This window comes from Drosophila albomicans, chromosome X (assembly GCF_009650485.2).
Source record: "Drosophila albomicans strain 15112-1751.03 chromosome X, ASM965048v2, whole genome shotgun sequence".
In the NCBI taxonomy this organism is placed as follows: Eukaryota; Metazoa; Arthropoda; class Insecta; order Diptera; family Drosophilidae; genus Drosophila; species Drosophila albomicans.
In genome coordinates this window covers 12,171,769-12,195,558 of record NC_047627.2, presented here as the reverse complement: position 1 = coordinate 12,195,558, position 23,790 = coordinate 12,171,769, and the positions used below count along the sequence as shown (strand labels likewise).

The 23,790-nt window shown below is 40.1% G+C and overlaps 2 protein-coding genes across 2 annotated transcripts; one reads left to right on the top strand and one right to left on the bottom strand.

Moving 5' to 3' along the window:
- The first annotated feature begins 1,946 nt into the window (after positions 1-1,946).
- On the top strand, positions 1,947-5,745 carry LOC117571270 (cytochrome P450 18a1). The gene is made up of 5 exons (XM_034253336.2): positions 1,947-2,972; positions 3,238-3,359; positions 3,478-3,907; positions 3,987-4,251; positions 4,702-5,745. The coding sequence occupies exons 1-5, from the start codon at positions 2,585-2,587 to the stop codon at positions 5,108-5,110; spliced, it is 1,614 nt and encodes a 537-aa protein (XP_034109227.1). The 5' UTR covers positions 1,947-2,584; the 3' UTR covers positions 5,111-5,745.
- Positions 5,746-6,172: 427 nt separating this feature from the next.
- Positions 6,173-10,159, bottom strand: LOC117571259 (cytochrome P450 306a1). Its single transcript, XM_034253324.2, has 3 exons — positions 9,684-10,159; positions 9,414-9,562; positions 6,173-8,059 (listed from the first exon to the last, which is right to left on the bottom strand). The coding sequence occupies exons 1-3, from the start codon at positions 10,033-10,035 to the stop codon at positions 6,920-6,922; spliced, it is 1,641 nt and encodes a 546-aa protein (XP_034109215.1). The 5' UTR covers positions 10,036-10,159; the 3' UTR covers positions 6,173-6,919.
- Between the last annotated feature and the right edge of the window lie 13,631 nt (positions 10,160-23,790).

Below are 23,790 nucleotides of genomic sequence, written 5' to 3'. Positions count from 1 at the left end.
TGATTACTTACAAATTTCAAATATTTATTTACATTTTGATTTGAAAGAAATAAAAAAAAACATTATTATTTGTGAAGTTTTAAGATGAACAATTTTAGTAATTGGAAATTAAAAAAAAAATGATGTACATTTTAAATTATATTAACAATAAAAAAGCATTGACATTCTGCATTCAAGGAAATTGTGATTTAAATTGGTTAAATTGTGAATTAATAAAATCGGAATTTAAGTTCGTTAAATTTCTCAGAATTCGTTGCACTTTTCTGTGAAGAAAGTGTATTCAGCAATCGTCATGCTACTGCAAACAAATTTATTTCTTGTCTTAGGAATTTTGTTGTTTATGATTTTTGCCCGTGTTTTTTTTTTCTGTTTCATTTCCAGCTTCTTGTTCGTTATTGTTAATAACGATTTTGAACTTGAATGCGTTACTACCAATTTCTGACGTCATTCCCAGCACAAAAAAAAAAAAAAAACCGCCATGAGGCCTACGATTCGAAATTCGATTCGGGGAGCACTACGAATATAATATCGTAAAAATGATGAATATTGATTGAGTGAACCTGAAGATTCACAGATTTAAATTTTGAGTGATGAGCATTTGGAGCTGCTGCGCTTCTTGTGGTCATCAAGGCTGCGATGATCGAGAGGCGAATTGACCCAAAATGCAAATTTTAGGAATTGATTGTGCGAGCTTTTGGCTTTTGTGAGATATATAGTATAGTATTTCGACCGGTTCGACTTCGAGTTGCAGGCGATCAAATCCAAATCCAATAGTCAAATTCAGTTAATGAATTTTGGTAGCAAAGCATTGCAACTGCTTCCGCTTTGCCGCATTTTTAACGGCATATAAAAAGGCGATGCTGTGTTGCAAAGCTGCAACTCGCTGTTGAGTGTCGTCGGTTCAGAGTCCAACTCGCTGGCTGGGTGAGTAGGCTGGCAAATATTCGCATCAATCATTATCATTTATTCGATCAAATTGGCTTATCAGCGAGCACGCTGATAACGCGACCGCAAAAACACCTGCCGAGAGCGCGTATGAAAAAAAAGAGAGAGAGTGAGAGAGAGAGAGAGGGAGAGAGTCGGCTTGGTTGCCGACTGCTGTCCGAGTGTGTTTGTCTCTCTTGAGCTGGGCTTGCGATCGAAAACATAAACAGAGAGCAAAACACTCAAAACAAATGCCAACGCGTTTGAGCTCAAACATGCTGGAAGTTCGCTTGCAACTTGTTTGATGTTGCTTGCGTTCGTAGCGGCGAACTGCGCTGCTTTGCGTATGGGAAACTTGTCGATTTGGCGCTGTGTCTGCTCTATGTGAAAGGGGTAAGGGGGCGGTGATGGGGAAGGGGAAGGGGGAGGAAGCTGATACGAGCGCATCAAATTGAGGCGGCTACTGATATCAGTAAGTGATGTGACGCTGGCAGAGAGGCTGCAGCGACTGCGACGGCAACGCCGACGCCAACAGAGGCTGCTGCTGCTACAACAACAGTAACAGCAGCTGCGACGACGGCAGCGACGGCAACGGCGACTGCGGCAGCAGCTTTTGACTATCAGATTCTGGCCCAGAGCCGTCCACAGAGTCTCAGAGCCAGAGCCAGTGCCAAAGCCAGAGCGCGAGCAGCGGGCAGCGTTGCAGACGGCGTCGCGCAGACAGCGACGTCGTGTTTCGTTTCGTTTGCTTCGCTCGTTCGCTTCGTTCGTTCGCTTCGCTTCGTATTGAGTTCGTTCGGTTGGCGCGTTCGTTTGTCGCTCGGTCGTCGTCGTCGCCGTCGTCGTGGTCGTCGTCGCTCGGCCGTCGCTCGCTCGCGTTCGCGTTCGCGCTCGCGCTCGGTCGCCGTCGCCGACTGTGTGTGTTTGGTGGCTCTAGCTCAGCTCAGCAGCTCAGCTCAGCTGCTCAGCAGCTCAGCTCTGGCAGTGTGCGGCGCGCTTGAAGCGGCCGAGCCGCGATTGCCGTCGATCACTCGTTCGCGTTCGCGTTCGTCTGCTCAGCTGCTGCTCAGCGAAGCGACCGACGACCGACGGCCGACGGTTGTTATAAAAGTGGCAAGGACATACGCTCGAGCCATTAGTCGAAAACTATAAACGCTCGACGCGAAATCGTCTCCGGGTCTCTCTCCGTCTTCGACTTCGACTTCGACTACGATTTCGACTCGGCAACGCAAACTATTTTTTTGTACGTTTTTTTTTCTGTTTTGTTATTAAACGATAGATTTGCGTTACAAATGCCAATTTATAAAAAAAGAAACCAAGAAAACTTTAAAACAACTAAAAACAATTTAAAACATTTTTTTTAAACTGCAACAGACACTAAAATAAAAAGCGCAAAGAAAATTCCAAAATCAATACCAAGCAAAAAAAAAACAAAATTTAATTTTTTTTTTGGTAACGCGCAGTCGCAAGTAAAAGCAAAAGTGACAACAAATGGCTCAGCAGCAGCAACAGTGCGGCGAATAAACTACGAAAATTAAACTCGTGTCCTACACTCGTCCTGCGAGCGGAGTCACAAGCTCCACACAACCAACAACAGCAACAACAACTGATTAAAGGAAAAGAAAAGAAGAGCTACAAAAGTCCACAAGAAATACTCAAAATGCTGACCGACTCGTATCTGATCAAGTTTGTGCTGCGACAAATGCAGGTGGAACAGCAGGATGCACAGCATCTGCTGATGGTCTTCCTCAGCTTCCTCACGCTCATCAGCCTGCTGCAGTGGCTGCTACGCAATTATCGCGAGCTACGCAAGCTGCCGCCCGGTCCATGGGGCTTCCCCGTCATCGGCTATCTGCTGTTCATGGGCAACGAGAAGCACACACGCTTCATGGAGCTGGCCAAGCGATATGGATCGCTCTTCTCGACGCGCCTTGGCAGCCAGCTGACAGTTGTGATGAGTGACTACAAAATGATTCGTGAGTGCTTTCGGCGCGAGGAGTTCACAGGACGACCGGATACGCCGTTCATGCAGACCCTCAACGGTTACGGTAAGTGCCAATGGAAATTTTATAAACGCAATGCGCTGAGGCGGCAAAACGTAAAGAGAAAAAGAAAAAATAAAAAATAAAAAAGAATATATATTAAGTGAGATTATTGCTTCAAAAATAAAACAATGCGCAATCAGCAATTGAATTTTAAAAATATTTTAACAATAACAATAAACACATAAAGTGGGCCAGAGCCTACCTCAATTAAAAGCGTGCTTCAGTCCACTAATCGTCATCGTTATCCGTTATCGTTATCGCATTGCAGGCATCATCAATAGCACCGGCAAACTGTGGAAGGATCAGAGACGCTTTCTGCACGACAAACTGAGACAGTTCGGCATGACCTACATGGGCAATGGCAAGCAGCAAATGCAGAAGCGCATTATGGTGAGTTCCCCCTTTTCTTTTCTTTTCTTTTGGCATTTTATTCCAGCAGCTTTTTGACAACTTGTGTACTCATTGCCGCACTTTCGCCGCACTTCTTTTCTTTTGATTTCTTATGCAGACTGAGGTGCATGAGTTCATTGGACATTTGCATGCCAGCGATGGACAACCGATTGATCTGTCGCCGGTCATCTCGCTGGCCGTCAGCAATGTGATCTGCAGCCTGATGATGTCCACACGCTTCAGCCTCGACGATCCCAAGTTCCGTCGCTTCAATTTCCTCATCGAGGAGGGCATGCGACTCTTTGGCGAAATTCACACCGTCGATTATATACCGACGTTGCAGTGCTTCCCCAGCATCTCGACGGCGAAGAACAAGATCGCCGAGAATCGCGCTGAAATGCAGAAGTTCTATCGCGATGTTATCGATGATCACAAGCGCACTTTTGATCCCAGCAATGTGCGCGATCTGGTCGATTATTATCTGTGTGAGATCGAGAAGGCCAAGGCCGAAGGCACCGATGCCGAACTCTTCGATGGCAAGGATCATGGTGAGTTGTGCATATAAAACTGCTTAGACTGATCGATAACTAACCGATAACTTGTATTCTCTTGCCCTATCATCAACAGAGGAACAACTGGTGCAGGTGATCATCGATCTGTTCTCCGCAGGCATGGAAACGATCAAGACTACACTGCAGTGGATCAATGTGTTTATGCTGCGCAATCCCAAGGAGATGCGTCGCGTCCAGGACGAGCTCGATCAGGTGGTGGGACGTCATCGTCTGCCAACGATCGAGGATCTGCAGTATCTGCCAATCACCGAGTCCACCATACTCGAGTCAATGCGCCGCTCCAGCATTGTGCCATTGGCCACCACGCACTCGCCCACAAGGTAAGTGATCGATCGATCGATCGTCATCAGCGTATGATCGATGTGTACATGTGTGTGTGTCTGTGTGTTATCGGTTGTTTGGTTATCAGCTGCTGGCCACGCCCACAGCGTGCTGAATGCGCAAATTGAATGACGACAGCGACGAGGTCCACGCAACGATCGTTCATTCACTCCGCATGGGAAAATGGGAAACTGCGATCGCACTGATCGATCAATGATCGTTTCCTTTGCATTGCGTTCCATTGCGTTGCGTTGCGTTGCGTCGCAGCTTGGCCCACTTTCCGTTGTTCTCTGCACTTGATTAGCGCTGATTAGCGACTCGCCTCCGATAACACAGAACAGCACACAGCGCACAGCACACGCCACAAGACATGCATCAACACTTGCACTTACTAATCATCACTCTTCTCCCTCTCTCTCTCTCTCTTTCTCTCTTCTTCGCTCCCGCAGAGATGTCGAACTCAATGGCTATACCATACCGGCCGGCTCGCACGTCATTCCGCTGATCAACAGCGTGCACATGGATCCCAACCTGTGGGATAAGCCCGAAGAGTTTCGTCCCGCCCGCTTCATTGACACCGAGGGCAAGGTGCGCAAACCCGAATACTTTATACCCTTCGGTGTCGGCAGACGCATGTGCCTCGGCGATGTGCTCGCTCGCATGGAGCTCTTCCTGTTCTTCAGCTCGTTCATGCACTGCTTCGACATTGCCCTGCCCGAGGGTCAGCCGCTGCCCAGTCTGAAGGGCAATGTGGGTGCCACAATCACGCCGGAGTCCTTCAGGGTTTGTCTCAAGCGTCGCCCGCTGGCGCCGACTGCATCGGAGCCGCATCAGGTGCGCAATGTGGGCGCCAACTGAATCTCTCTCTTTCTGTCTCTGTGCAGCCAGAGATTCAGCCAGAGCACGGTTCTGTTCCTAGACAACACACAACAAACAAACACACACACACAACAAACACAACACAAAAGTGAGAATGCGTTTTTTTTCCATTAGTCTTAAAATACATAATCATAAGCTTTAGTTTCTAAGCTTAGGTTTAAGCAGCAGTGACAAAAAGATACAAATGTATCTGAGCGTGCAGTACGAATTCTATTCTTTCAACCCCAAGAAGCTGTGTTCAGTTAATTATTAATTTAGCCGCTAAGCTAGCCATTTAATTAGCCAAGTTAGCAATTGATTTGTCCTCGTCTCTCTCTCTCTATCCCTTTTTTTTGTCCATCTTTCGACATTAAGTATGTGTTACTTTATGTTTACGTTTATGTTTATGTTTAACGTTTAGTTCTAGTTCAATTAGTTAGTTGTTTTTTTTTGTGTTTAATTTCGTTTTGTAGCATTTATTCCTAGTTCTAAGGCAAACAAACAACAAAACAAACTGTGGTTTAGTTTTATGTGCACAAAAATAGAGAGCAACAATTTAAGACAAATCATCGCAATTATTTGCATCAAACAAACAAACAAAAATAAACAAATAAACAAATAAACAAATAAACAAACAAACAATAAAGCAACAACTCTTTTCATGGAAATTATTCAACCATATTGCATTACATATTAATTAGTTTTCCTTTGTTTTCACCACGCGATTTCAATTACAATAATCAACATGCAAATTCTAAATTCATTATTTGCATTGCGTATTTATTGATAATTACATATGTATGTATATGTGTTTGTGTGCGTAATATACATTCTTAACACTATTAGATGTGTGAAAAAAAAAAACAAAAAAAAAAAAACGGCTACTATTTATTATTTATTAGCTCCATTCTCCGTTTACTCAATTGTTATTCAATTTAACCAAATAATTCGCATTGACAAAAAAAAACTATTCTAAATAATTCACACAAAAAAAACGTGAACGTAAGTGACAAAAACTGAAATCAAACTGAAACAAATTGCTGCCCATTTTCTGCTCTAACTTCGGCCACATAATTCTTCAACTTCATATCAAGTCTCATTTAAGTTTCAGAGTTAGATCTATCTCACAATTTACCTTCAACTCCTTGTTCTCTCTTTTTGCATCTTTTTCCTTACATTATTTTCTGGTGTACTTATTTCTGCTTCCTTACTGTTTAACCTTTTCTTTCGAAATTGAAATATTATTTTTCTTCTTTTCATTTTTTTTATTATTTTTACAGTATTTGTCGTATTCTCCTGACTCATATTCCTCTCACCTTCTGGTATATTTTTTCAGCAATTTTTCACTTTTAAAATTGGTTCCTTTCCACTTTTGTTTATATGACATCGCTTTTTGCAGAAGACTTTTCTGTTTCGTTTTTTTCCTGTTGGTATTCTCCCAATCGCTTAATTTGTTCTTTGACTTCTTCTAACTCAACTACATCTTGCATTCTTTCAATCGCTTTCCTTTCTTTTCGACATATTTCAAGTTAAATTCTTTGCTCCCAATTATTCTTTATCGTCTTCTACTTCAAATTTGGTTGCCCTTATCCCAATTTTCCCTCTTTAGCATCAAATTCTTCTGATCTTCGATCGATTCCCTCTTGCGTTATATATTTTATTTTTTTGTATCAAATTCTTTCTGGCATTTTTTTAAACACTCGTCTTTATCTTTATTCTCTTCTATATGTTTCACTTCATTCTCACTTTCTCCAACTGAAATTATTTTGGTCTTCTCTCAATCGCTGTCGGCTCTTTCTAGACGCCTCCTTACTCATCCTTCACCTTCGCTGCCTCCTCTAACACTTGCCTCTCATCCTTCTCCTTCTCCTCCTGCTCCTCCTTCTCCTTCTCCACCTTCGCTTTCCCCTCCCGCGGTTTCAGCTTGCTGAAGCGGAGTTTGTAGTGAGCCGGAGTCAAAGTGATGCCGCACTCGCCATCCAGATCAATCGCTGGCTGATCGCTGGGCAACTGGATGTGGAAGCGACGTAGAATGCGACCAGCGAACAGAGTGAGCATCATGCGAGCCAACTCATCGCCGGGACACATGCGTTTGCCCGTCTGGAAGGGAATGAACTGAGCTGGCGCCGCATAATCGCCATCGGCATTGAGGAAGCGCTCTGGGCGAAACTGTTCAGGCTGGGGCCAGACATCGGGATTCATGTGTATGGCCCACTGCAGGATGAGCACCATGCTGCCGCTTCGCAGGCAATAGTCACCGATGGTCACGTCCCGCTCGACGCCATGCGGAATGCCCAGCGGGACAACCGAACGGATGCGCTGCACCTCCGAGAGACAGGCACGAAGATAGACGCTCGTCTCGAGCTCCGCAAGCGACGGCGTCTCGCTCAGCTGCTGGAGCTCCGCCTGGAGACGCTGCTGGCAACGCGGCTCGCGTGCCAAGTAGAGCAGGAACCAACGGAGCGTGGCCAGTGCGGTGTCAACGCCGGCGCCAAAGAGATCGGCGAGCAGATGACGCAACTGATCGTCGCAGTAGAGCTCCGAGTACGGCTGACGTTCGTTGAGGAAATGCTCGAGGATGCTGTGTGGTTCCTTGGGTGGCAATTGTTTTTGCTGTCGCTGCTGCAGATCGACTTCCAGCTGCTTTTCGCAGCGATGTATGATGCGATCATAGATCGCGTGTGTCTTCGCCTTCCCATCGAGCAGAAAACGTATGCTGCGCTTGTTCGCCGCCAGGTGGCGCAGCCAGGGCAGGAAATTCACCACGGCCGAGACGCCAATCAGCTTGACGCCCTCCTCCTGCAGCTGCTGCAGATAGAGCCAGTTGGGATCGTTGCGGCGATAGGTTTCGCCAAAGACCAAATCGTTGATCACATTGCCCAGCGAATGCTGCAGCGATGGCAACGGATCCAACACTCCACCCGCTTCCTGGGCTTCTGTTTCGTATGACTGTCAAGAGGAGTAAATTTGCAGAGAAAAATAATATGAAAACATCGAGAGATCGAGGGAGAGAGAGAGAAAGTGGAGACGCTGCAAGCGAGTGTGCTCAACAGTGATGCACTTGCCAAATAAGTAAATACAATTTGCGCGAGACTCGCTAGCGATGATTAGAAAGGAAAACAACAATAAGAAAAGTACAAACTTGCAATGACAATATTTAGTAATATGTGTAATATTTAGCAACAAGTAAGAAATCTACAGTCGAGTTTGCCCTTTTATGAGATACCCTCACTTTACATAAGAAAAATTATTGTGATTGCGATGTTTAGGTAAAAATATATAGTATTTATATATCGAAAATACTAAAATATACCAAAAGCTACATCTTCCACTCGTTTTAAGTGATAGCAAAACAAACTAAATTAATAAATTACTACTAGTAAATTATACTAAAGCTATGTTTGAATATTTTTTAAGCTTTTTTATATTTGATCTCAACACGATTCTCAGATATCATAAAAGTTGTATTTATTATTGTGTCTACCAAAAATTGGAACTCTGACATTTAACTAAGTGTTGCGCTTATGTATAGCAAAAATCCTCAAAAATCAAATCAAATCTATAAAAGGTCAACTAAGTGCGCTCTTCTTGTCTAGACTTGAACGAATTATGTAATTATTGTTCCATATTTTTTTGCAATAACTTACTATTTATAACTCCTTCATATGTTTTTCTAGCACAGTGTCTCAGAGATATAATTGTTCAAACAGATGCAATGATAGACAAGAATTCTGCTGAACTTTTGTGCATGAGCACACAGTTATAATACTCTTCTACGCTTTGGCAGACGAGTATGAGAAAATTGCAAAGCAAAGCAGCCAAAGCAACAACAACAACAACAACAACAACAGCAGCAGCGAAAAAAAATTAGCAAATTTTAAATTTATGCGTCGTCGCTGTCGACGTTGTTGATGTCGACGTCGATGTCGATGTCGATGTAGATGTTGTTGCCGTTGTCGTCGCAGCAGCAGCAGCAGCAACAGCAACAGAAAACACACACAGCAGCGGACGTCGAGTGATGACCACAACGGAAAGTGAATGTCCACCAACGACGGCGACGACGACGACGACGACGGCAGCAAAAGCAACTCAGACTGAGACTGAGACTGAGACGATGACGCGTAGGACCTTCACTTTCATGATTCTTGGAATTTCTCGCGCTGGCCAGTTAGCCAATTAGTCAGAGAGTCCAGAGACTCTCCACGCTTGCTGTCGCTGTGTCGCTGTCGCTGTCTCTGTTCTGTGTTCTCTGTTCTCTGTTCTCCATTCTCCACACTCCACTCTGCACACTCTCCACACTCACCTGGACGCACTCGTTGACGCCACGAGCAATGCGCTGCTCCAGCTGAGCACGCGTCTCGCACTGTTTGCGCGTCATGCCCAGCGCCTTGAGCCACTCGATGAGCTGTCGTCTCTGATACTTCCAGATGGCGCCTGCGGCTCCAACAATGCCTGCCAACAACATAAAAGAATACTTATGAGAAAGAACAACAACAACAACTACGCAATGGAGTTGCTTGCTTAAGTCATTCGTTCGTCATTCCCTGTTCTCTGTTCTCTGTTCCCTGCTTACCGTAGCCTTTCATGATGCCATGCGTCACATAGAGCGGGGCACGTGCCGTCAGCTGCTCGTATCGCAGAAACTCACGCACCATCGCCGCATCCGAGAGCACCACGGTGCGAACGCTGCCCATGCTCAGCTGATAGATGCCGCCAAAGCGTTTGGCCAGCGTCTGCAGCGATTTGTGTGGCGCCTTCCGGTCAAGAAATGGCAAATAGCCGAGCAGCGGCAATCCCCAAGGTCCTGGCGGTGTGCGGCCAAACAAACGCTCGTTGCGTCGATGGCAGATCAGCGAAATGATTATCACAATCACGGCCAGCAGCAGTCCGAGCACTGCGAGTTCCATCAATGCTGAGTCTGTCATTGTAGTTTTTGCAGTCTCAGGTAAGTCAGTTCCTTTATTGTTCAGTTGAGTTCAGTTTTTTGTGGTGATTTTTTGGTGCCACGTCCGTTCCGCAACGAGGCTCTTCAATTACTGTTCATTTTGTGTAGAATTTGAAACGCGTCTGGCTGGCAAAAACGGCAAACGGCAAACGGAACCCCACAGCGCAAGGGAACAAGCGAGGGACAGATACAGATACAAAAGTATCTACACGTGTACGAATGCGAGTACTCGCAGTGTTATGCCAGAGGTTTCTCTGCCTCTTCCTTGGCTCAAATTTGAAATTGAAACTATATATATGTACATACATTTCCACACTCATACACACACACACACACACACACACACACACTTAGTCTTCAATTCGTGGCTCAATCTAAAAATGATTTGATTCTGATTCCGTTGCATATCATTTGCATTTCAGCTGAATCTCTTGATCGATTCCTGTTGCTTTTGCTTTTGCTTTCTATTCACGCATATCTAAAAGTCTTTTGATTTCATTATCATCTCATTTCTTAACAAATTCATGTCAGCCAAAAAACCACAAATTTCTGCACACCAAAAAAGCACGCCACAAAAGATCAACTTACAGTGGGGAAATTCAGCTTTTTTATTGTTTTATTTTCATCAATTACTCCAAATATATCACTTTTATATTAGATTCCAATTTGAATGCACAATTTTTTTTTTTTTACAATTATTGCAACTTTTATATGACAATATAATAAAGAAAACGAAATATAAATGTCTAACTTTAATGTTCAATTTCAACTTGAATATAAATTATTAATTATTGTATGAAATGAATACAGGAAATATTAGTATAATATATTAGTAGCATATAAAAATTATAAACAAATATAAATATAAAAAAACTCTGACTTCAATATTAGTTGACAACATAAATGTAATTTTAATCATTTTTTTAATTTTTACACGAACTAATGGCTGATAAAATGAAGCATAATATATGACTTTTCTTTAAATACATTTATTTATATATTTATTAATATTTTTAATTTGTTACAAACATTTACTGAAATTGAGAGCGCAAACTGAATTTATTGATTTTGCCCATCAATGTTATTCGAAGTTCCGAAATACCAAGAAGAACTTCAAATACTTCTTCAAAATGCAAACTTTATGTTGGATTTCCCCGCTTAATATATTTAAAATACTGAAGACCTTAGAAATGTTATCAGTTCGTGGAAAATATGGAGTTTAATAGTCAATGCAAATAAAGGGGAAAATTAATTTATTATCATAAAAGCGAAATACTCCCTAAAGCAATGCAAACTTCTTGTTGGTTTTTCCCAACTACCAATCTGAATGTCAAGTAAACCTTGAATATAATTCCAAACTCAGTAGACTTTTGATAACATCTTATCAGAGTATTTAGTAGCTTGTCTTAATACTAATAAAAAAAATAACATAAACATAAATAATAAGAAAAAGAAAACCCAAAAAAATTCAGTTTACAATGAAGCTGGTCAATCAACGCAAGCGAGCGATCCAGAAGCTGGAGAAGAAGTTGCAAACGCTGCTGCGGAGCTTCCAGGAGGATTGTCAGACGAGCTTCGAGCATGCAGCTCGACTGCTGCTCCAACTGGGCATCGCAGATCTGCAGATGCACATCGATTGGCTGGAGTCTTACAATGCGAACGCGCCGCTGCTCAAGTGGAATGCGAGGAGCAACCACATCGAGCAGCACTTTCGCAGCGATGGCCGAGTGCTGAGGACCACGATCGGGGAGTACACCAAACTGACCCTCTACATGCAGGAAGAGAGCCTCGAGTTGCCACGCAAGAAGGCGCACTATCTGTTCGAGATGCTGCACTGCGCCCGCAGTCTGGATCAGCTGACGCTGGGCGGCGTTTGGCAGCCGCTCGAACCGATTGTGCGGAGTCTCCTCGTGCTGGGCGAAATGATCGAGAAGTTCCACTATTTGGTGTATCAACTGTTGCCGCTCTATCGGGATCACATTCGTCTGCAATGCGATTGATCTCGCTTGCTCGATCGCTCTCTCATTAATTGCTGTAGTATTTTCTTTACCGTTCCATATTCAATAAATTTGTGTGTGGTTTTTGCAGTCCGATCGAGTCGCGGGACTCTGACGCTGACTCCAACAATGGAGCTCAAACAAGTTCAGGGCCATTGGCATGCGTTCAAATAGAATCCAGCAATTGACTTTTGCCTCAAGCTGGTCGTCGTCGTCGTCTTCTTCTTCTTCGTCGTCCATAAAGGACCAGCTGCAGAAGCCGACATCGAAGCAACAGTCTCTGTCTCTCAACATTATATATTTTTATGACCCTAGTCGGTCGCTCTGTCAATGAACTGCAACATCCAGCACACTAGAGATCATCTCACTCTCTCTTACTCTTTTTCTCTCTCTCTGTCTGTTCTCTTCCGCTACGCTGCGATCAAGTTTACCGAGTACTATATCAGAGCTAAATACCTATCGCTGCACTTTAGTTGCGACCTTCGCCTATACTGAACAATATTGCAGGCAAATGTCTTCCAGTTGGCACTTTCTTTATTGTCGAGAAATATATATACAAAACTGAACGCACTTTAATTTCAATATTTCTGATACAACTATATTACAATTTTGTTGAATTTGTTGTAATAAACTTGAATTTAAACATTTTGATTATACACCCATCTACTTATTGGTTGTCAACTTTAATTTTAAATCTTATTGAAATAATAACAAATGTAAATATTCATTAAGTTGAATATGATTTTCATCTTGATAAATAAATACGCGTTAACTCTTCTTGCATTATTGTGTTAACTTTTATTTCCTTCTAAATTGAAGATTAATTTTAAAATTCATAAAGTTCAAAATATACAAAATTGATTAAAAATCGATTTTTTTTAAATATAATTAAATATTAATCAGGTATTTTAGTGTAACTATTTATTTTTGGAAGTTCACATATTGATCCAAAGGACTACTGAATACATTTGAAGTCTACTTAAAATATATATTTATTCTTAAGATTCATAAAGTTCTTGTATTATAAATTTCATTAATATGTATGATATTTATCAAAGCTAAATAATAGAAATTCATCTTAGACAAAAGTGCCACAATAGTTATTGAATTTTATGAATATGTTTTGAATATATGTAGTTGTCAATTCTTTTCAGAGCACTTTAAGCATATTTCTCAACATTTCACAACGATTGCAAACTATTTCTCACACTATGCACAAATTATTCAAGAGAATCTCCTCGTCGAGATCACTCTGGGACACTGTTCTTTCTACATATTCTTAGCTAATCGGTGTGCGCACTGGTTTAAATGGGAAAAACCCTCCGGTCGGCGAACTTTTTTATTGTTGCCAACGCCAATGATCAAGGGCTTCAAGCGCTGAGTTCCGCTGCCAAGGGCAGTGACAGTGGCAGTGGCAGGAGTAGCAGACCACGGAGCAGGCAGGGCAAAAGGTGTCGCTCAGGCTCAATGAACTGGCTGCTGACTGCAGTGCAGTCGACTGAAAGCATAAAAAAAGGGTCTACGATCCGCAGCGTCTGCTTGAAATTGTTCTTGAAGCCAACATGCAACAGGTTAAACTTCGATGACAGCGAGAATGAAAGAGAGAACGCGATCGAGATCAAGATCGGGATCATTGGCCGGACAGCATCGGCAGCATCCTATGGAAAGGACATGAACCTGAAAGCCACTTGGCTTGGCAGAAGAAGAAGAAGACTTCTTCTGGATGCTGGATTATTTTTAAACTGTTTTCTTTTTTACATTTAGTTGAGCTTCTGTTGTTGTTGTTGTTGTTGTTGTTGTTTTATTGTGCGCTCAATTGAGCGTTCTCTGGCAGGTATTTATGGCTGTCTGGTCTGGTCTGGTCTGGTCAATAAACTTTTGGAACTTTGAAACCAAAGTAAACGCACTCGCACACTCACTTACACACTTACACACATGCACACGTACAGACACACGCGCTCATGCTGATACAATGCTCTAATGTCAAATCAGCGCATTGCGCATAAAAATTTTCGGTGCGGCTGTCGATCGATTGAATTGGTTGGTCGATCGCCTCGATCAAAATGGGGGCAGCTTCGGCGGCAGCTTGAGCTTAGTGCGGCTCACGTGGCGTATGCGCGTTCTTCTTATCATTTCAACATTCTTTACAAGAGTGTGTACACACACACACACACACACAGCACTTATGTGTGCACACACATTTCGTAAAATCAATTTTTATACAATATTACAACAACAGCAGCAATAATTCTTTGTCGTCAATCTAGCAGCGCTGTAATTTCTGATATGGGATGGCATGCATAACCGGACCATTCCCCATTCCCCCCTCCCACTCCCACTTCCACACCCACTGGCTATGCTTTCCCATCGGCAGCAATCAATGTCTGTATTTGCTTTGTACATAAATAATTTCGAAAGCACGAGCCCCGGGAAATATGTCAAGGTAGTTTGCATGCTTTATTTCTTAACCCAATTTCAATTTTCACACTGCGCTTCACAGTCGCTCTTCCTCTTCCTCTTGCCTTTGCTCTTGCTCTTACTATTGCTGTTGCTGTCGATGTTGCTGTCGCTCTTGATATACTCGTACTTATTTATTTTTATTTTTATGCGATTGCCGCTTTCGATGTCGTCAAGTCTATGTGGACACAACGTTGGCCTCATAGCATCATAGGAAAGAAGTCACTCACTATTTACTTTGCATTTTATTTAATTGTTTCTCATTTACATATATCAACAATTTCTTGATATGCCTTTAACTAGTTCAAATTTAATGTTAAGAACTCTAAGAAACATAAAAATATAATAACTTGTGCAATGTCTTTTAAAATAGTTCAAAAACTAACTAAACTAACATTGACAGCGAGCAATATGCTTCAAAAAAGTTTGTATTTTAAATAGCATGTTCATATATCACATTTTATATTATCATTTTATTCGTTTAAATTAAATATTGTTTATATATCAAAGATTATTATAAATATGTGCCTCCAGAAAATAGGGCAGAGGGAATCAGCAGCAATCAATATCGACAGAGTTAAAACAATTGTCTATTGCAAAAAGTGGTATTCAGTATATGTTAGTATTTTTAGGTATAAATTGGGTATATTTTAAGAAAAATATCACTTTGAAGTATATTCTTCGACATATTTCAGTATTTTAAAAACATTCACTTGGTATAGTATAGAAAAATATCACTTTCAAGTATATTCTTGCATACATTTCAGTATTTTAAATACATACATTTGGTATATTATAGAAAAATATCACTTTCAAGTATATTCTTGCATACATTTCAGTATTTTAAAAACATACATTTGGTATATATGGTAAATATCACGTTCAAAAATAGACCTCAATGTATTTTAGTATTTTTTAATATATTAATTTGAAATGTAATATATATATTTTATTTAAAACATGTAGCGAGTATCTCACAGTCGGGCAGACTCAACTTTCTTTCTTACTTTCTAACTTCTTGTGCATTTAAAGTGCATATTTGTTTATTTATTACTTCATTCTAAATTTCATATTTTTAAATATTATCTGTGCTAAATAAATGCTTATTTTATATTTTCTTTTTCGTTTTATGTATTTTTTTGTGATTAATACTTGGCACACGACTTTGTTTGCTTTGTGGCACATTTTTGTGCCCGTTGGCCACAAGTAATTGAAGCACTTGCCACTTGCCAATAATATGCAGTGTCAGATGGCTTCTTTCTCTTTGTTTTGTTTTGTTTTGTTTTGAAGTTTTACTTTAATGGGACGCATCTCAGATTTGGCTGCATTCGTATTGCATTGGCGCAAAGTCCAAGGTTGTGCAGGTCAGAAACATACTCATAGTCGCACTCGCATTCACACTCGCATTCACACTCGCATTCGTCTACGTACTCGAGTACTCATAACTGCTACTCATATTCCCGAGAATACCGACTGACCTTTCTCTGGCAGTTGAGCCAAGTCAGCAGATTCTGATACTGATTCTCGAGGGCATTATAAAAGCGGTCAGAAGGGGTTATTCACTTTGCTAATCAGTGTCATGCTCGCACTCGTATTTAGACTACTCGCTTTATTTCCTATTGATTATCGCCGCCGAATCGAGAGACGAGAAACCAAATGTCTAGCCCATATGCATAATCATTTTACATGATTTATTTGCAATTGTGTTAGATAAAATTTAATTATTCATTTATTCATTTTGATATTATAAAATAAATGTCATGCTTTAAATATTTTTGTATAGCTTTTGAATTAATTTAATTTGAAGTTAATTTCTTAGTCTGCTCGTCTGTGAGACACCAGTTAAACAGTGGGATATTTTTCTTAAAATATACCTATATAATGTACTAAAAACCAATTCAAAAATATACCAAAAGTCGTATTTAGTATATAAATGTACTGTTATGATCAAAATGCAAAATATACCAGATTGGTAACAGCATCGTGTTTTTTGCCAAATCAGTATACCAACAAATACTGAAATATACCAAATGTTATATATGGTATATCAATATATTATCAAAGTAAAAAATATATCAGATTGCCAATAGCGTCCTGTTTTTTACAAATAAAATTATTTCTTTTAAAGCTTTAATACTTTTTAAAGTTATATTACCCTTTAACACAAACAATCTGATATAAGTAATAAATTCATCAAAAAAGTTCTGGCAATAAGATTAAAATGAGAAAAATTTGATTGTTTCTTAATTATTCAACTGCTTAAAAACTTGGATCAAACAATACTTGTAAATTAGAAATATAGAAGCAAAAAGACTAAATAGCTATCAATTGCTTCTTTGTTTCGTTTCTTATTTTTTGCGCGGGCAAATTAATTGTGATTAGCGTACAAAATCAAATATAAAATTTAACAGACACCTTGACATCTTTCATAGTCAAGCCGAGCGTTCATTTAACTCATCCAACGAAAAGCAGTCGCAAACGCCAGAACGTGCCAGCAACTACTGAGCTACAACAACAGAAAAACAGAAACAGAAACAGATACAGAAACAACATCAGGTATCCATTAGATACTTTTTAAGTTGATTAAGAACAAGCAGCGGCAATAAAAATACAAATAAATTAAAAGACATTTGCATTCGGTCACATTTTTAAGTTCGATTTTCATTCTTGATTCTCACAATTCACAATTCTTGATTTCGATTTCGATTTCTACTTCGATTATGAGAGGAGGGAGAAGCGTGGTTACTTATGAGCCACAAAAATTAGCAACAATTCCAATAGCCAGGCAAAAGTTCTGATCGCCCCGAGCTTTTAACTCTCGGGCTAGCCCGGACCATAAGTCTCACTCTGCAGCGGACTCAGTATCTGCATCTATTGCCAAGTCTAAGCCAAGTTGTAGTTGTTTGTGTTTGTGTTGTGTTGCTATTGCTGTTGCAGTTCAATGGCTTTTGCACCATTTTAAGATCAATGCACCCCGTTGACGTTGACTGCAAGCCACACTGTTGGCCACTCTAACAATTAAGCATTCGCCATTCGCAGTCGCAGTCGCAGTCGCCATCGACAGGGACAAGGCGGGGGTGCGGTCAAGCCACTGGCCACCAGCCACCAGCCACCGGCCACCGGCCGGCCCGGCCTAGACTGGCACTGAGTCCGGTCCAAGCCGGGCCCGGCCAGATCACAGCAACAGCAGCAGCAACAGCAACCGCAGCAGCTATCGAATTCGGAGTTCGGTGTATGCAAAAAACCTTGCGCATGAACGAATCCATGGACATGGACACACACTCACTCCCTCTCCTCCGATACGTTTCGTTTCGTTTCGTATCGTATCGTTTCGTTCGCTTCACCCCCTCGCTGTGTCACCCCCTTTTGTCGGCCACAACTCAACTTGGCCAGTTAGCCAGCAATCACAATCGCAATCACAAACGCAGTTGCAGTTGCAGTTGCACTCGCTGCCGCCTTCTCCAAAATCAACTCAACTCAACTCAACTCGTAATCAAAATATACAAAAAAAACTAACAAAAAAAAAAAGAAACAAAATTAAGAGCTCGCGGAAATTTTGTGATTTTTCTTTTTCTTTTTAATTTTTTTTTTTTTTTTTTGATTATTGAATTTTGGGCTTGAGATGCGAGTATGCAAAAAATGCATTTTGAATGTATGCAAAATGCAGTTCGCAGTTGGCAGTTGGCAGCGTGTCTAGCCGGTTGCTGTTGCCGGTTGACAAATTGCCGAATCAACTTGTTCTGACATTTTTATATGAGTGCATTTTGGGTTGTTGTTGTCGTCGCCGTTGCTGTTGTTGTTGTTGGGGCTGATCGTCTAATGAATGTGGCAACATTCTAATTTAAATTGCGCTCAACACATTGTTTCGACACCTGTTCAAAAACCACACACACACACACACGCAGGCACATATACAGAGACATTGTCAGCGACGTTATCGGCAAGCTAATAAAGTCATCAATAGAAATAAACACATAGTATTCTAATCTATAATAATTTACAATAATTGATATAAATGTACTATTTGCACAGCTTAAGTATTGTGTAGTTATTTAACTTTTAGATTGTATCTGCTTATTATATAATATAATAATAATATTTGATTTTTTAGTTATTTTATACGTTTAGTTCCTAGTGTTAATAATGAATTATTTCAGAACACCCTTTAAGTAATCGTATTTAAACTTTTAAATTGATTTTTTTTTATATTATTTAAATTTTTATCTTGTTATATATTTTCAAAAATGTTTAAATTTTGTAATCCTATTAATAAGGAATGGTTTTGAAATACCTTTTTACATAATCTTATTTGAAATCAACTTATTTGTCATTAATATAAAATCTAATTAAATTAAGTTAAAAATATTGCGGTATTATTCCTAAAATATACCAAATTAATATACTAAAATTATAATCGACTGCGAGAAACCTCTCTATTCACGTTTGATAAAAGAAAATCAATTATACAAAAATAATATACTGATAAAAACTGAAATATACCAAAGCCTGGTATATACATAGATCACTACATTCGAAAAATACTATAGTGCATAAAATATACCAGAACAAAAGCAACAGCATCCGTTATTTGCAATGATTTCATAAATAACATTTTCAATTTTATTTTATTACTGCTAATAGAGAATATCTTCAGGCCATCTTTTGTTAGACAGATTAGGAAATATAACGAATGGGTTTTGAGGACATTTAATGTGGAGTGAAAGAGAAAGTTATAAATGTGGACAGTTAAAGTGCTGACCAGGAGTAACCTCGACGTAATCTTGAAGTTCGCAATGCGATAATGTAACAAATGTGATTACAGCACATTTAGAGCAGCATTCATTTGATGATGATATTTGGGTAGATTGGCAGTTCGGCGGTTTAATGCTTGTCACCTTCTCTAGTTGGTTGCTTTCATAATGAACTATGATTCAGCAAATTTCGCACTGCGAGCACAACTTTTAAAGCAAAAAGACTTGCCAGTTAAAGAACAAATTTCGTATACACTATGCTACTGAGTAAGCGCAGTCGACGGACAGACAGACGGACGAACCGACAGAGTTTAGCCAGAACCAGAACCACAGCCAGACTCAGAACCAGAGCCAGAGCCTAGCCAGAGTTCGAAGCGGAGTCCGAGTCCGAGAGCCCCAGCCGGACTTATGTGGAGCAACAACGTTTTATGCTAATTCCAAGGTTCTGCATCGCTTGGGTCAACGAATCGTATCGATTTGATGTCGATATGGCGATGGCGATGCTGATGCTGATGGCGATTCGAAATGAATTGAATTGAAATCAAATCAAATCACCTCAAATCGATTCGCATCGTATCGTATTAAATTGTATTGAATCAAAGCGTCTTAATCACTATAATAACATTGCCAACTAATCATCGTCATATGCTATTATCAATAACAACAGAATTTCGTATGGAACTGGAGCTTAACAACTGAGGCGAATGACAAAGAAAACATGAAGCTCGATTTGATTTTGTTTTCGAATTCGATTTCGATTTCAATTTCAATTTCGATTTCCTATTGAAAGCGTTCATTGATCTCTCTCTGTGTGTGATGTAAGTGTCCCCGATGCTGATGCCGAAATGGAATTCAAATTCTTGGATGAAGCAAACAGCATTTCCCAAGGCTATGGCATCATTATGTGTCGCCAATGCCGCGTCGTCGAGGCACAAATTTATGACCCTGTTTCCTACTAGGGCACTAGAAAAATATGCTTGAAGGTCGGCCACAGACGACACACAGCCGGAAAAGTACCATTTACCATGGCCCCCGAATGGAAATCAAACGATAAACGATAAACAAAACAGTTACAACACATCAGCATTACAACAAAATACAGAAATTATTTGGCCATAAGTACAACAAACAAACAAACAAAACAAATAGAAAAGAATGACAAAAGCAACAGAAAAAAAAAAGAAATATATTATCATAACATATATGCACATACATATGTATACATATACATACATATATCGTATATTTTCAGAGTGTAAATTGTAAATATGAATTGAAGTGATTCAAGCCTTGGACTAGGCATTGGGTAATGTCAAACAGGATCGATCGCATTAGCTGACAAGCTCAATGAAACTTTGCTTTGCTTTTGATTGTGTAACGCTCCATGGGGCTACCCACCGTACCGCCCCGCCCCGCCCCGCCCATTCGAATATTGAATATTGAATACCAATACTCGATCATTTACGGGTGTGGGTACGTCTATGGGCATGTGCGAGTGCGAGTACATACTATACTTTTATTCAAATACAGCACGGGCTGCTAATCTCATCTCAGTCATTTCTATTTACATGAATTGCGCTTGAGCAATTACAATGTCAGCCATTGACAATTCAATTACAACGATAAATTTCAATTCTAATGTGACACTTGAATAACGAATGCACTAAAGCCACAACAACAATACTATTGTATATACTATACTACACACAATATATATCTGCAAGTTGAATGCCCAGACAGAACGACTCTCAGATACCCTAGGCCAAGGTTTTTGTCACACGCACAATATTGGAGAGGAAACATTAAGCAAATTACTCAAAATACTAATAATTAATTTTGTACATTTTTTTTTTTTTTAATATGAGTTACAAATATGTTAATTCAAACTACATTTTGGTCACTAATACCATATACTATGACTATTCATTTGATTGAGAAACTGCAACCGTTTGAATAGTTTTGGAAATTGTTCATTTATTATACAACTTACTTGAAACCAAAATTTCAATAAAAGCAACACAGTACGGTGATACACTAAAAATATACCAAATGAAAATACCGAAAGATATAACTTGTATATCAATATACTAGTATAATCAATATATACGAAATTAAAATACTAAAAAGATATTCAAATATACTGAAAGGTATATTTGGTATATCAATAATTGGTATTTCTATAATATTATATTCAAAATATACCAAGATATTGTAAAATACCTGAAGATTATAATCGGTATATCGATATTTAGTATATTAATAATACACCAGTGAGTAAAGGGTACAAAAACTAATAATATATAAATTAAAATTTAAATATTGAATATAAATTATGTTTATTGTAAATTGGTTAAATGTTTAATTAAGTCAAGCTTCTTTAGTATCAACTAAGTAGAAAAGTTTTATCTGCATAAAGAAAAGTATAGATATATGTACATATATGTATACATATTTTGCTATTAGGTTGACTATATTTGCAGATTGCGATATCTCAAATGTTTTTAAAGCTAAAGAAAAAAAGAAAATGGAAAATGGCTCTCAGCAACCTTGAGACTGAGAAGCTCCAATGGCAATGGCCATTATGCCAAGTGATTGCACTTGCAGTCCCTGAGCGACGGGGAAGCACACAGCAGCAGCAGCACAGCAGCAAGCAACGAGCAACCAACAGCCAACATGTTGTTGAGACTTTGTAAACAACAACAACAACGATGACGGCGATAGCGACTGCAAGTCGTGGTAAGAGACGCAAGGCGTGGCATGGGCGTAAGCGTGGGCGTTAACAAAAGTCGCACACATTATATAAACCGAAAAAACTAACTTCAAACAAATCGACGCGTCGATCGATGGCGATGGCGTTGGCGATGGCGACGCATGTTAATCCCAATCAGCATGCAATTGCGATTTAACATCCCAATGCGATGTGCATGTAAATGCACTTGATCAAACACCACAAGTATGTGACGGGCAGACAGGTAGCATAAAATTAGATGGACAAACTTATGTGGACTCGATGTGGACATAAACGTGCCCAATTCAGCACGTGACACTTGCAGAATTAATGCATCTAAACTAAATTCGATTGCAAATATTCATAATTATGAATTAATATTGAATTCAAATAATTCTTTTCATTTAGTTTGTTCATGATTAAAAATAAATTTTCTAATCTATAACAACTTATTCAATTAGTTTCATTCAATATACTATTTCAACAAACTAAGAGTTTGAGCATTTAAATCATTTAAATCACCGATTATAATTAGTTTGATTGACACCAAGACCTCAATTCTTATTCCATTTCTATTACCTATAATTTAAAGAGAGTCCCTAGACTACATTCATTATTATATTCTGCAAGGTGGTTCTTTCTAAAACTTCATCAAATACGAGTTCTTTAAAAGTTCGTATAACTTTCTAATAAACAATTTGGTTAGCTTAGATCATTTGCATTCTAAGTCGCTTGCAGCACAGATACGATCCTTCTATAAAAAAGTGGGCGTGGCCTTGGCTTTTGAGTGTATGCTAATCTTGAGCAATCAAAGCATAGAGAACAGTGTTGCAGTTGCAACTTTCGTGCTTGCGGCTGCTGTTGCTGCGGTTGCTGTTGCTGCAATAATGTTGCATTCAATGTGAAATCAAAAAGATAAAAAAAAGGGGAAATAAATGCTTGCCACCGCTGACCTCCAGCGGACACATATTGCTGATGACCCGGACCCGGGTCTGGAGCAGCAACAGCAACAGCAGCAAGTACATTTAGCAGGTATTCTGGAGAAGAGGAAGCTGCTCCCCCAGATCCCAGATCCCAGCACTTACAGCTGCAGGCGGTTTTCACCTTATGGCTAAATTGACGCTTACACACACACACACACACACACACACACACAGATACACAGGCAAACACGGACAAAGTGGCAAACAGTCACTGAGTTTTTGAGGCCAAATTTAATTGCAACAACGGCGACGACGACGGCGACGTTCGGCATGAAATGTAGAAAATTGGCAACTGTGCATGAGAGAGCAGCAGCTGCCAAGTGGACAACGGAGAGATGAAAATGTTGGAATGGATCGCACAGAAAGTCACCAGCAGCAACAACAGCAGCAGCAACATCGGCAGCAGCAACAGCAGCAACGGGCGGCAAGCTTCAATAATTGCCGAATTCTGTGTCTGAGTCTCTGTGTCGTGTTGCTTTTCTCATTATTATTTTATTATCATTTTTTTTTTGCCTGCTGCTGCTGTTGCTGTCGTTGTTGTCGTTGTTGTATTTTAGCTACTTTCGTAAAGTAATTGACATCAATTTGGCCAAAGAGACGACGGCGAATGCATTTCCATGTCGAGCATTAAAATTCAGAACGCCTAAAAATAAAGCAGCGACTCGCTCTTGCCCTCTCTTTCACTCTTTCACTCCTTCTCTCTCTCTCTCTCTGGCTCTCTCGCTCTCTGGCTGATAAATTGGTGAAATGCAATTAGCCGGGTCAGTTTTTGGTGTTGGCAGTGCGTAAGTAATTGCCACATAACGGTTGCTGTTGCTG